Genomic DNA, 15,339 nt, shown 5'->3' with positions numbered 1-15,339 from the left:
CTATAGCTCCATTTTATGATTATGATCTATTCAGCATTAAAATGCATCTTTTCTTAATAAGCTTACCTTTTCTTTATAAAGAATGTAATTGTCTGGTTGGTAGGGGCTCTTATAGAAATATTTCATTAATAGAAACAAACTATACTATCACTTGGCCTAATTTTTACCTATTTTATAACATTCATTTTATAACATTCATAATCTGTTTTTTCTGCCTCAGCCCTCTCTGCTTCTTTCTGAAACCCCCCATTTCATTTTTTAACACATGTGCTACTAGGAAAAGACAACTGAATGAGGGGGCAGGTGGTCTGTATTCTTCCTTTAATTTACTTATCTGTAAAAATGATGTCTGATATTCCTCCTATTACTAACATTTTATAATCTATATTCAACTTTTATATGAAAGTTTAATGCATTCAAGATAAGTATTTCCAAATATTCAAGACTCCCTGCTGATGCTAAAATCTTTGCATCAAGTTGTTCATTAAGTTGAAAGTTCCTCTTTATGTAACTTTACCTATATACATAAATTCTATGGGAAAAAATGGCATTCCAGTATTTTAATGATGTCAAAAAGGATATGTTGACACTAAAATTAATTGGAGATTGGAAGGCTGTAGAGAAATAAAGACAAGCCCTACATAAGGAAAGCTATTCCTCCAAATAAGCTGTTTTTGTTGTCATTTAACAAAAAAATATTTTCTTTTTTTTTTTTTAAGAGAAGAACATTCTCTTCTTTTTCTTTAAAGCTAAGGACATTCAAGATATTACTAAGTTTGGCCTCCTTAACACTAATCCAAGGTCTTTCATAAAGAAACTACCCTAAAATATAGAAAACCCATGTTAAAAATTATTAGTGAAATGTGTATGCATTGCTGTTATTTACATATGAACTCTAATCAAAGAATTCAGTAAAAGTGATTATAAACTCATAACCCACCAACTCACTAAGGAGCCATGACAAACATGCATATACACACCTGCTGAAAGAGGAACATGATCTGGATCCACGGCTGAGGTTCTTGGCTGATGAGAATAAAACTGGATTTACTGTAGAGGCAGTAATGACCCTTCAGGGAGCAGGTAAAGAACAACTTTGCTACGCAACTTCTAACAGAATCTAGAAATGAATATACATAGCATTACACATAGATTCTTCCAGAGTTGTACTTTATACTTCAACATAGAAACACCTCTAGAAATACGTTCTTCAGTTTCAGTCTGCAAATGAATAACTCCAAATAACTGTGTATTTGGGAGTGTATCCATTTCATGGAATGTAGATTTAACTAAAGATTTCTTCAACAAGTTATATTCTTTCTATCAGTCTTTCCCTTGTTTTCATTAATAATGCATTAGGAATCTCCAAGGAACTCACCTGGAAGAAAGAAAACCTCTCATCAATAGAAAGGGAGATGCAGTGTTATTACTATCTGATTGGGCACTTTGAAATGATAGTGTGGGAAGGATAAGCAAATGCATAGAGGCAACCCAGGCATCTTCTGGGCAGTGGATAGCGTGCCATGAACCAGTAACATTGTTCTCTTGGTTGTGCAGGGGCCACAAAGACAGCCTCCAGAATAACTCTGCCAGTGGTGTGACTTCCTATGAACTGGCCTGGTGTGGTTTGAAAAGTTTATCTTATATATTGAAGAGGTTCAAAGCAGGGAAACTTAATGAGATCATTTTTTAGGGATAAGAAAGTGGGGGAGGGTGGTGGTGGCAGCATGGAGCAGAAGTGGCAAGAAGCCGTAAGTAGGAGGAGCCATTTAATTTTTACACCCTACAAGATGGGTGTTATTATTTCTATCTTAAAAATGAGGATGGGGCGCCTGGGTGGCTCAGTCGTTAAGCATCTGCCTTCGGCTCAGGTCATGATCCCGGGGTCCCGGGATCGAGCCCCACATCAGGCCCCCTGCTCGGGGGGGACGCCTGCTTCTCCCTCTCCCACTCCCCCTGCTTGTGTTCCCTCTCTCTCTGTGAAATAAATAAATAAAATCTTTAAAAAAAAAAAAAATGAGGAAACTTACCGCATTAGGGGGTCAGCTTAGCGAACCACTATGAATGCCTTGTTCACCACCATGACTCTGCCATGTGGCATATACAAGAGGTGCTCAAGAGAGCATCTGGACAAATGAATGATGCTCAGGGGTCTAGAAAAACTCCTCAAGTCTATCCAATCTGTGGCAGAGCCAGGATTTGAACTCAGCTGAGCTGATGCCACATTAAGATGCTTTAGGCTCTACCATACTGGGAATTTTTAGATCTGTCATATTGATAATGCATGGGGTATTTATTCTTTCAGAATTAAGCTGATATTTTAATAAAAAAAAGAATTAAGCTGATACTTTAAATGAAATATTTTGAATATTAATAGGTTTTAGTATGGACTACTTTTAAAAATGGAAATATGGGTTACAGTTTATTAATAAAGTTGATGGCGACCCTAATAAGGTAGCAGTCAGTCCCCACCTAAGAGAGTGCCCTGGGTTCCTTAGAGAATTGGGGAGGCCTATCTGTGCACTATAGGGACTCAGGTGTGAAGGAATAACAGGCTTTTCAGGAAGAGCTTAGAAAAATTAAGGAAGAGTGACCGATGACACATTAGAGGAGAATGCATTGAAAATAAAATAAAGACACTCATCAGTTTAGAAATATATACAGAAATCTTAACAATTAACAACTATCTGTGATTCTGAAACACCGGTATGGAAGAGGATGTTTTTGTGAAGTTAACTGTTTTGGGGAATTAAAAAAAAATGGGGTTGAGCATTCAATATCCTTGTATAAAATCAGAAATCATTTCTGTATTCTGTGGGTGAATGGATTATGAGATGTGAAGAATGACGAAAGTTCAGTGGAAAAGACCAGGAGGCCCTGCATTGAGAAAGAAAGATCTCAATGTATAGAATTGAGCACAGTATTGGCTTAAAATTGCCCTATCAGAAATTACTTGAAATGGTAACTAAAAATCCTTTTTTGGTACAGATGTTCTGGAAAATTGGATTAACTTAGTCAATACTAGAGAAACAGGAAACCAAGTATTTCATAATGACACACACACACAAACGGTATTTGAAATAAAGCTAGCTGTGATGTATACTCTGAGACAGAAGTATGTTTTGCTTTAATAGAAGGGTTCAAAAGAAAACAAGTTCTTTTCTAAGAAGCTATGCAGTAGCTTGACAGTCACAAGTTGGACTTCAGGCCTCTGCCATGAAAAAAGCTTTTGTCTTTTTCTTTTCCTTAAATATTCTCAGTACTCATTCATGTTTTCTTTTGCAAATGAACATTGATTAGATTTATTTTACTCACCCCGAGTCTACCAGTTTTCTATACACAACCCACAGAGGTCCCAGATCACACAAAATGGGCAAAGCAGTAGAAAACAGAGGCCTTTAACTTAGAAGCATATATGCTAGCTATAAAAATAAACCAGTTCTGTGATATCTTCTGTTAATGCTTTCTATAACCTGATCTGTAGCAATATTTTTTCCTCATTTTTTTCAGAGCTTTCCTAACTTGGAAAATTTTCCCTACAACATTAACATTTAATTGCTGATTTTTCTCTGCAATTCTCTTCCTCATGTTCACTCTGTGGTATTGAATGGTAGGCATGCATAAATGGTTGTTGGATGAATGAATGAATGTCAAACACTATGTGGAGAGCAAGAAGGGCCAGGATGTTGACCCTGCTCTTAAGAAGCTTACAGCCAAATGGGAGAGACATCTATAAACAAAACATAAATTGTTTTAAGTCCATGGGATAATGGAGGAACATACAATTCTGACTGCTCAGAGAAATGAGCAGCTATTTTAATTGGGAAACAAGGAAAATCTTCATGGAAGAGGAAATATTTGAGGTCACTTTGAAAGATAACCACAATCTTGAACTTAGAAAAAGTTGGGAGGAGAAAAGCATTTTAAGTGTATGGAATATCCAGAAAAAAACATATAAGGCATGAAGTTTAAGGTAATTCCAGGTGGTAAGGTAAGTGTATCTGGGTCATTATGATATTTTTTGCTTATACAATTGATGTCCAAAGGGTTATTTATTTTTATAGAGTAAATGTTGAAGGTCATGCTTTGCTAAATATAGAATGCTTTGCCTATTCCACCAAGTCTGATTATTTCTTTCTTTTGGTAGATTACAGTCTATCTTTGTAAAAATCAAAGGATTTGTTGTGGTCTTTATAAACACTGAAGTTAACATGAACATCAATAATTGTATAATATAATTATATTATAAGTTGAAATATCCAAAATATATACATCACACACATGGGTAGATTTAAAGGTGTGATACAAAATACAGGAATAGGTTGCAGTTCAAGATGGCAACATAAGAAGACCCTGAACTCACTGATAAGCAATAGGCTTGATAAAGAATTTAAAGTAATGATCTCAAAAATACTCACTGGGCTAGAGAAAAGAATGGGAGAACTCAAGTGAGACCTTCAATAAAGAGATAGAAAATATTAAAAAGAACCAATCAGAATTGACGAATACAATAACTGAAACAAAAAACACACTAGAGGGAATCAACAGTAGATTAGAAGATGCAGAAGAATGTATCAGCAATCTGGAAGACAGGGGAATAGCACACAAGCTGAACAGCAAAAAGAGAAAAGAATTTTTAGAAATGAGGATTAAGGAGGGATCTATTAGACAATGTCAAGCCAACAAACATTCCTATTGTAGGGGGTCCCTGAAGAACTGAGAGAGAGGTGTAGGAAACTTATGTCAAGAAATAATAACTGAGGGGAAAAGATGGCAGAAGAGTAGGGGAACCTATTCCAACCGGTCCCCGGAATTGAGCTGGATATCTACCAGACCACTCTGAACACCCACAAAATCAGCCTGAGATGTAAGAAGATAGATCTGGATCTCTACAAACAGAATATCGCAGGTGGTTGGTTTTGAGGTATGAAGCGGGGATCCATGATTCTGAGGGCAGATATCAGAGGATAAACGGCAGGGGGAGGGAGCTGTGGTGATCCTGCACCACCAGTGAGTGACAGCCTCCCGTGCTGGGGACGGGGCACAGACTCGCAGACCAGTAGCGACAAGGAAAGGACTTTAGGGCAGCCCCTGGACTGAAACCCGGAGTGGTGGGGCTGTGCTTGTGAACTGGGGATGGCTGGCGGTTTTAGACGCACAAAGGGCAGAGACGTGCCCCTGTGCCTGGACCTGGAGGTGAGGACTGGGAGCCCTGCTGAAGGGCACACAACCCAGGATGCTGCAGTTTATAGACAGAAATGGAGATAGTGTGGCCTGGAAAGCTCACTGAAGAACAGACTGTGATCTCTCTGCTCTGAGGCAGAGGGTTGGAAATGATCTCTTCTGCTCTGACTCTCCGAAGAGATGCAGAAATCCGCCAGGGAAAGCCACCAGAGAACAAAAGCCCCCAAAAACCAGTTTTCACTGAGCCCATCCCCCTGACAGGAGGCAGGGCAACTCTGCCCAAACAGGGTTGCCTGAGTAACAGTGCGGCAGGCCCCTCCCCCAGAAGACAGGCTGGGAAAACAAGAGGCCAGGAACCCTAAGGTCCCTATAGAACAGGTGCATCTTGCTTGCGTTGTGGTCAATAATTTGGATTCTGTACATTCCCGCAACCACCTGTCAACAGAGTGACTAGAAGGAGGAACCCCCAAAATAGGAAAGACTCAGAGACTGTGACTTCTGCCACAGATTTACAAATGGATACAGATATAACCAAGAAGTCAGAGATGAAATTCAGGGTAGCAATTGTGAAGACAATAGCTAGAATGGAGAACTCAATTAACGACAACATAAAGTCTTTAAGGGCAGAAATGAAAGTTGAATTGGAAGAATTTAAAAATGCTATCAATGAGATCCAATCTAATCTAGATAATCTAACAGCTGGGCTAAGCGAGGCAGAAGAATGAATTAGTGATCTAGAAGGCAAATTAATAGAAAAGAAGGAAAAAGTGGAGGCCAGGGAAAAACAACTCAAAATCCATGAAAATAGAATCAGAGAAATAAGTGACACCATGAAATGATCCAATCTCAGGATAATTGGGATCCCTGAGGGGGTGGTGAGAGAGAGAGGACTAGAAGATATATTTGAGCAAATTGTAGCTGAGAACTTCCCTATCTGGGGAACTAAACAAACTTTCGTGTCCTAGAGGCAGAGAGGACCCCTCCCAAGATCAAGGAAAACAGGCCAACACCCTGGCATGTAATAGTAAAACGCACAAATCTTAGAACCAGGAAACCATCTTAAGGGCAGTTAGGGGGAAGAGATTCCTTATGTACAGAGGGAGGAACATTAGAATAACATCAGACCTATCCACAGAGACCTGGCAAGCCAGAAAGGGCTGGCAAGACATATTCAGGGTACTAAATGAGAAAAACATGCAGCCAATAATACTTTATCCAGCAAGGCTGTCATTTAGAATGGATGGAGAGAGGAAGAGCTTCCAAGACCGGCAGAAACTGAAAGAATATGTGACCACTAAGCCGGCCCTGCAAGAAATATTAAGAGGGGTTCTATAAAAGGAGAAAGACCCCAAGAGTGATATAGAACAGAAATTTACAGAGACAATCTATAAAAACAAGGTCTTCACAGGCAACATGATGACAATAAATTCGTATCTTTCAATAATCACTCTCAACGTGAATAGCCTAAATGCTCCCATAAAATGGCACAGGGTTGCAGATTGGATAAAAACACAGGACCCATCCATATGCTGTCTACAAGAGACCCATTTTGAAACTAACGATACATCCAGACTGAAAGTGAAGGGAGGAAGATCCATCTTCCATGCCAACGGACCTCAAAAGAAAGCTGGGGTAGCAATTCTTATATCAGACAAATTAGATTTTAAGCTAAAGACTGTAGTTAGAGACACAGAAGGACACTATATCATTCTTAAAGGGTCTCTCCAACAAGAAGATCTAACAATTGTAAATAACTACGCCCCCAACATGGGAGAAGCCATCTACATTGGCCAACTGTTAACCAAAATAAAGAGTCATATTGATAACAATACGTTAATTGTAGGAGACCTCAATACTCCACTCTCAGCAATAAACAGTTCATCTAAGCAGAAAATCAACAAAGAAACAAGAGCTTTGAATGACACACTGGACCAGATGGACCTCACAGATAATATACAGAATATTCCACCCTAAAACAACAGGATACTCATTCTTCTCGAGCACACATGGAACTTTCTCCAGAATAGACCACATACTGAGTCACAAATCAGGTCTCAACCAATACCAAAAGATTGAGATTATTCCCTGCATATTCTCAGACCATAATGCTTTAAAACTGGAACTCAATCACAAGAAAAAATTTGGAAGAAATTCAAACACTTGGAAGCTAAAGACCACTCTGCTCAAGAATGTTTGGGTCAACCAGAAAATCAAAGAAGAACTTAAATAATTCATGGAAACCAATGAAAATGAAAACACATCGGTCCAAAACCTATGGGATACTGCAAAGGGGGTCCTAAGGGAGAAATACATAGCCATCCAAGCCTCACTCAAAAAAATAGAAAAATCCCGAATTCACCAACTAACTTTACACCTTAAAGAACTAGAGAAAAAGCAACAAATGATGCCTAAGCCATGCATTAGAAGAGAAATAATTAAGATCAGAGCAGAGATCAATGAATTAGAAACCAGAAACATGGTAGATTGGATCAATGAAACTAGAAGCTGGTTCTTTGAAAGAATTAATAAGATTGATAAACCACTGGCCAGACTTATCCAAAAGAAAAGAGAAAGGACTCAAATTAATAAAATTATGAATGAAAGGGGAGAGATCACGACTAACACCAAGGAAATAGAAACAATTATTAGAAATTATTATCAACAACTATATGCCAATAAATTGAGCAATGTGGAAGAAATGGATGCCTTCCGGGAAACCTATAAACTCCCAAGACTGAAACAGGAAGAAACTGACAACCTGAATAGGCCAATAACCAGTAACGAGATTGAAGCAGTGATCAAAAACCTCCAAAAAACAAGAGTCCAGGGCCTGGTGGATTCCCTGGGGAATTCTACCAAACATTCAAAGAAGAAATAATACCTATCCTCCTGAAGCTGTTTCAAAAAATAGAAACAGAAGGAAAGCTTCCAGACTCATTCTATGAGGCCAGCGTTATCTTAATCCCCAAACCAGTCAAAGACCCCATCAAAAAGGAGAATTTCAGACCGATATTCCTGATGAATATGGATTCCAAAATTCTCAAAATCCTAGCTAATAGGATTCAACAATACATTAAAAGGATCATCCACCATGACCAAGTGGGATTTATCCCCGGGATGCAAGGGTAGTTCAACATTCGCAAATCAATCAATATGATAGAACACATTAATAAGAGGAGGGAGAAGAACCATAGGGTCCTCTCAATTGATGCAGAAATGAAAGGGGAGAAGTAACAACAGACACCACAGAAATACAAAGGATTATAAGAGAATATTATGAAAAATTATATGCCAACAAACTAGACAACCTACAAATGTATAAATTTCTAGAAACATATAATCTTCCAAAACTGAAGCAGGAAGAAATAGAAAATCTCACAGACTGATTATAGGTAATGAAACTGAACTGGTAATAAAGTTATTATTTCTTTTTTTTAGTTTAATTTAATTTAATTTAATTATGTTATGTTTGTCACCATACATCATTAGTTTTTGAGTAGTGATCCATGATTCATTGTTTTCATATAACACCCAGTGTTCCATGCAGTACATGCCCTCCCTAATACCCATCACTGGGCTAACTCATCCCCCCCTCCCCCTCCCCTCTAAAACCCTCAGTTTGTTTCTCAGAGTCCATAGACTCTCATGGTTCATCTATCCCTCCGATTCCCCCCCCTTCCTTTTTCATTCCTTCTCCTAATGTCCTCCATGCTGTTCCTTATGTTCCACAAATAAGTGAAACCATATGATAATTGACTTTCTCTGCTTGACTTATTTCACTTAGCATAATCTCCTCCAGTCCCATCCATGTTGATGTAAAAGTTGGGTATTCATCCTTTCTGATGGCTGAGTAATATTCCATTGTATATATGGACCACATCTTCTTTATCCATTCATCTCTTGAAGGGAACTCGACTCTTTCCACAGTTTGGCTATTATGGACATTGCTGCTACAAACATTGGGGTGCATATAGCTCTTCTTTTCACTACATCTGCAAGTTGGTACAGCCACTTTGGAAAACAGTGTGGAGGTTCCTCAAAAATTTAAAAATAGAGCTACCCTATGACCCAGCAATTGCACTACTGGGTATTTACCCCAAAGACACAGGGTCCTGGGATCGCGCCCGTGGTTGGGCTCCCTGCTCAACAGGGAAGTCTGCTTCTCCCTCTTCCTTTGCCCCTCCCCCCACCCGTGCACTCTCCCTCTCTTAAATAAATAAATAAATAAAATCTTAAAAAACCAAGCAAAAAACAAAACAAAACAAAACAAAACAAACCCCCGAAAGATCCATAGGATAAAAATCATATGCTCATTTTAATAAATGTAGTAAAAGCATTTGACAACATTCAACATCCATTCATGATAAAAACTCTCAAAAAATGGGGTTAGAGGAAACACACCTCAACATAACAAAGGCATATATAGAAAACCCACTGCTAACAACATCCTCGATGGTGAAAACTGAGAGCTTTCCCTTAAGGTCAGGGAACAAGACAAGGATGTCCACTCTCACCACTTTTATTCAACATATTACTAGAAGTCCTAGCCATAGCTATCAGACAAGAAAAAGAAATAAGAGGCATCCATATTGGTATAGAAGAAGTAAAACTTTCACTATTTGCAGATGACATATTATATAGAGAAAATCCTAATGATTCCACCAAAAATCTACTAGAAGTAATACATAAATTCAGTGAAGTGGCAGAATATAAAATTAATACATAGAAATCAGTAGCATTTCTATACACTAACAATGAAGTCACAGAAAGGAAAATTTAAAAACTAACACCATTTATTAATTGTACCAAAAAGAATAAAATACCTAGGAATAAACTTAAGCAAAGAAGTAAAAGACCTGCACTCTGAAAACTATAAAATACTGATGAAAGAAACTGAAGATGACACAAACAAATGGAAAGATATTCCATGCTCATGAACCAATTTTGATACACTGTTATGAACTTAAGTCCATAGTTTATTCAGATTTCCTTAGTTTATTCTTAGTGTCCTTTTTCTGTTCCAAGATCCCATTCAAGATACTGTGTGACATTTATTCATTATGTATCTTCAGGCTCTTCTTGGCTGTGGCAAGTTCTCAGACTTTCCTTGTTTGTTTTTCAAGATTTTATTTATTTGACAGAGAGAGACACAGCGAGAAAGGGAACACAGCAGGGGAAGTGGGAGAGGGAGAAGCAGGCTTCCCATGGAGCAGGGAGCCAGATGCAGGGCTCGATCCCAGGACCCTGGGATCATGATCTGAGCCGAAGGCAGACGCTTAACTGACTGAGCCAGCCAGGTGCCCCAGACTTTCCTTGTTTTTGATGACATCAACTGTTTTGAGGAATTTCTTTGGTATGTATTTTTTGGGATGTCCCTCAGATGGGGTTTGGCTGTTTTTCTCTTATGATTAGATTGAAATTTTGAGTTTTGGGGAGGAAGACCACAGAGGTAAACTGCTATTTTCATCATATCATATCAAGAGTATATTTGATCAGCATAACTTAATAACTACTGATGTTGACCTTGATCACCTGGCTGAGGTAAGGTTTACCAGGTTTCTCTAAAGTTACTCTTTTTCCCCCCCACTTTCCAATTTATACTCTTTCAAAGCAAGTCATTCTGTGTAGCACACACTTAAGGACTGTGGAGTCAGCTCCACCTCCTTGTGGGCAGAATAGCTACATAAATTATGTAGGATTCTGCACATATCTGTGTCTTCCTCCTTCAGTTATTTCATTCAAATGATTTATTAATTTTTTCTATCCATATATACTCATGGATATTTATATTTCAGTACTATTTTATTTATCTTGTTGCTCTAATTGTTTCAGCCTTGGCCATTGGCAGCTCTTTCAGCTGGCTCCTGTGTTCATTCGATGTACCCCCATCATTGTGTGTGTGTGGTTTTGTTTTGTTTTGGTTTTGAGCACTTCCTTACTTTCTGGCACTAAAAGACGCTTTAGGCTCATCATGATTGCTTTCTGCCCTGTTATAGAATCAACTGTTTCTCTAAGGAGTCCTTTTTATTGGAGAATAGTGTTAAAAACTAAGATCTGGGTACTAGGATATCTTTTGCTACTGGGGTGTCATTGCTCCTTGGCCCTCTCAGCTGACAAAACAAGGAAATTATGTATGTACACTAACCTGGGTATTTATACATGTCTATAAGTATTTCCATATATAGCCATCTGCATCTATGTTAAGCTAAACATGGGTTCATGTCAATGACTTCAGTTCATTACCATATGGGTCATTCTAGCCTCCTCTCCTTGCTTATCTGAAAATTCCCACTTCAACAGTGAGGTGCCTGGCTCTCACTCTGTTAGCATTTTTATCTGTCTACTAGAAAAGGTAGAGTTCTCTCCCTCCCTTCTGTTCCTCCTTTCTGTCTTTCTTTCCTAAAAATCTTTGTATATTTAGCATCTACTATAGCGCCTGGTATAGAGAGGCTTACCTCAAAACATAACAATGATAATTTATTACACTCTTTCTGTTCCTTCTGGAACAACAAAGATAAAATCAGTAGGATAACCCTATGAACATAATGAGAAATTATAACAGTAATAATACAATATTAGCTTCTACATTGAAATTTTATTTCACTTTGAACAATCCACAATGTCATATCTAACATGAAAGATACATTTGTTAATGTGAACATTCTACCTTAGTTTAGCCACTTGTATTTTAGCTGTATTCCAGATGCCAGTATCTTATGATCTTGGTAAATAAATACTTCTTTATTTGATTCATGGCTGTAAAATGCTAAAAAAATATCTAAAAAGTATACCAATTAACATTTTAGAAAACATAAAATTAGAAATGGTCCTAAATGACATCCTGAAATTTCAGAAAGGAGTTATAATTTTATAGTAATATTTTAAAAGTCTAGTGGAAATTTTAAATCAAGCAAAACTATAATCAAAAATAAACATTAGATTTTAGTTTGCATGTGTGAGTATATGTGAATTACTTGAAATATTAGAGTAAGTCAATGTGTGAAATAACTAAATGAGTATTTACTCTTGTACCAATCTTTTGTTAGATGTTTTATATAATTCAATCAACCATTCAATCCTTATAATTATCTATGATTATCTCTTTTCACTTAAAGAGATTAAAGGGTCAGAGTCAAGTGACTTAATCAAGTAAGATGTGGAACTATGATTTGGACTTATTATAATGCCAAAACCATGCTTTGTTCATAAAGAGATACTACCTCCTTCAAAGTCACATTGTCTAATAGACTTGAATCTGCCTCCACAGCTGAGCTATCTATAATTTTTGCAGGGACAGGATGAACAATCCAAAATAAATTTCCAGTATCTTTAACAAGACCACATAAGTTGTCCAGCTCTAGAAATGTAACCTAAGGCTTTAATTTCTATGCAATTACTATATAGTCAACATAATTTTCTAACTTGGAAGTAGGACAAATCTTCATAAATCTAAAGAGCTGTGGCAAATCTCTAAAGAGAAGTTCTTCACAGGCCTTTGTAAAATGGGAATAATTGGTCTCTTTTATCTTCAGATGTGCTAAGAATAAGCAGGAGAGGTTCTAAACCCCATTGGAATAATTAAAATGACTATGCTTAGGGTTCCTTGAGGTGGACAAAACTGTGGAATCAGGTGAAAGAGGATTGTGGTGGTAACTTTAATGCCCCATGATCCTCTGCTAGCAGCTGACAAGTGCGACCTTTTTCTAAATATCTATATTGGATCTGAGAAACACGTCATTCTTCTTGGGAGACTAGATACTTATAACACGTCACCCAGGGTGGTTCTTATATATAATCTATGCCATTATATACTTTTTATTTAGAAATAAATGCCTTTTAAGAATAAATAGAGAATACAGTTTTGACTTCTTTTTTATATAGCTAGTAGAAATATCAAAGAGTTGGCTTTATTTTTTGGAAAAAAAGAACAAGTTAGCCCTTGTTTTGAATTCTTTACTGAACTTCCACTTGGAAACTTCTCTCCCAGCTAAATAAGGATCAAATAAATGTATCTGGCTCATTTCCCAGGTATTTTAGTTGAGCCATTTGTCTCCATATCCAAACTATATTTCTAGAACGATTTGTAAAAACTCAAACACAAGGATATATTTGCTGAAATTGCTAGACTGAAAGTATTCACACATTGAATATAACATATATATGCAACAAATTGAGAGAAGGCATTTTGAGGGACTTAGCATCAAGGGAGCCAATTTTCATTGACTCCTTACTTTGTACAAAGGTGTACATAACAAATCAGACCTTTATGAAGTAGATCTTGTTATCCCCATTTTACGGAGAAGGAAATTTCAAGATCAAACTTCCAGGAAGCAATTGAGCTGAAATTTGAACCCAGGTTCCAAAGCCCTTCTCTTTCCACTATATTATTGAATGGTGCAGATAAAACAGAAGTAATAGAAGTACCTCAAAAAGGAAGTATGGTTCAATGGAAAGATCATTGGCCTAGAAGTCAGACCACCAGGGTCTTAGTGGGTAGCCTCCTATTATCTTTTCTCTCTGTCCTCTGGCTTCTTATCTGTAAAACGGGGGCCAACCAAAAGCTGATCCAGAAAGTACTTTTTAAATTTTACATTTTTATTTGCTTATTATCTTTCTCTCTCCTAGATTGTAAGCTCTATGAGGGTAAAGCTTCTTTTATTGTGGTAAAATGTATATAACATGAAATGGACCATTTTAACCATTTTTTAGCTATACAGTTCAATGGCAATAAGTACATTCATATTGTTGTACAATCATCACCACTATCCATCTCCAGAACTTTTCCATCTTCCCCAACTGACACTCCCCATTTCCCTTTCCCCCCAGGCCCTGGCAACCACCATTCTACTTTATGTCTTTATGGATTTGACTACTGTAGGTATCTCGTGTAGAATCATACAATATTTATCCTTTTGTGTCTGGCTTATTTCATTTAGCATAATGTCTTCAAGGTTCATTTATGTTCTAGGTTATATCAGAATTTCATTCCTCTTCAAGGCTGAATAATTTTCATTGTATGTATATACCACATTTTGTTTATCCATTCATCCACTGATGGGCAATTGGATTGTTTCCACTTTTTGGCTATTGTGAATAGTGCTGCTATGAACATGTGTGTACAAATATCTCTTTTAGACCCTGATTTCAATTCTTTTGAGTACGTACCCGGAAGTGGGATTGCAAGGTCACATGGTAATTCTCTGATTAATTTTTGGGGAACCACCATACTAGAATGTACGTTTTAGCTCTGAAATTCTATGATTCAGTGAAGGGCTACAGAAGCCCATGAAGGTATCTGTGATGACCTCCCAAATTAAGGTTGGATGTTTGCCCAGGGCTATCAGGACTTGCTCTCAGTACTCAATGCAGGACAGATGACAACAGGGTCTGTGAGAGATTTCCTCCTCCTACCTGATACTAGACAGACAGGAACCAATGATGCCATTTCTTCTATCTCCCATATAATTCTCCTCTGATGTATTTCAAAGACATGAAATTCAAAATACTAAATCAGAATTAATAAATAAAGCTGTCATTTCACTGTGTAAATATCCTAAATTAGAAAAAAAGTACGAGGAAATGGGGGCGCCTGGGTGGCTCAGTCGTTAAGCGTCTGCCTTCGGCTCAGGTCATGATCCCAGGGTCCTGGGATCAAGCCCCACATCGGGCTCCCTGCTCCGTGGGAAGCCTGCTTCTCCCTCTCCCACTCCCCCTGCTTGTGTTCCCTCTCTCGCTGTGTCTCTCTCTGTCAAATAAATAAATAAAATCTTTAAAAAAAAAAAAAAGTAGGAGGAAATGAAATTGGTAATTTGTCTCATGGGAGCTTTTCCAAAGCAGGTAAAATAAAGCATGTTTTTGAAGTCCACCATAAATTAAAATTTTGCAAAAAAATGTAGAACATGCTTATTACTTTAAATTATTTTTGCTTTTGGGGTGCCTGGGTGGCTCAGTCGGTTAAGGGTCTGACTTGATTTCAGTTCAGGTCATGAGCTCAGGGTTATGAACGCAGGGTTGGGAGACTGAGCCCCATGTGGGGCTCCGCACTCAGGGGGGATTCTGCTTGAGATTCTCTCATTCTCCCTCTGACCCTCCCCCTGCTTGTGCGCTCCCTCACTCTCTCTCTAAAATAAATAAATAAAATCTTTAAAAAATAAA

General features: G+C 37.7%; 1 protein-coding gene across 2 annotated transcripts in view; it reads right to left on the bottom strand.

Moving 5' to 3' along the window:
- VEPH1 (ventricular zone expressed PH domain containing 1) overlaps nucleotides 1-15,339 on the bottom strand; it is a 216,003-nt gene that overhangs the window by 48,660 nt on the left and 152,004 nt on the right. For both annotated transcript variants that reach the window (XM_036122400.2, XM_078069976.1), the window contains one exon: nucleotides 981-1,120. In XM_036122400.2, the coding sequence (XP_035978293.2) occupies nucleotides 981-1,120 (140 nt within the window). The remainder of the gene's footprint in view (nucleotides 1-980; nucleotides 1,121-15,339) is intronic.

The sequence above is a fragment of the Halichoerus grypus genome, chromosome 1 (genome assembly GCF_964656455.1).
Source record: "Halichoerus grypus chromosome 1, mHalGry1.hap1.1, whole genome shotgun sequence".
NCBI classification, from domain to species: Eukaryota; Metazoa; Chordata; class Mammalia; order Carnivora; family Phocidae; genus Halichoerus; species Halichoerus grypus.
The sequence above is the reverse complement of the archived record's forward strand: the minus strand, read 5'-3'. Positions and strand labels throughout refer to the sequence as shown.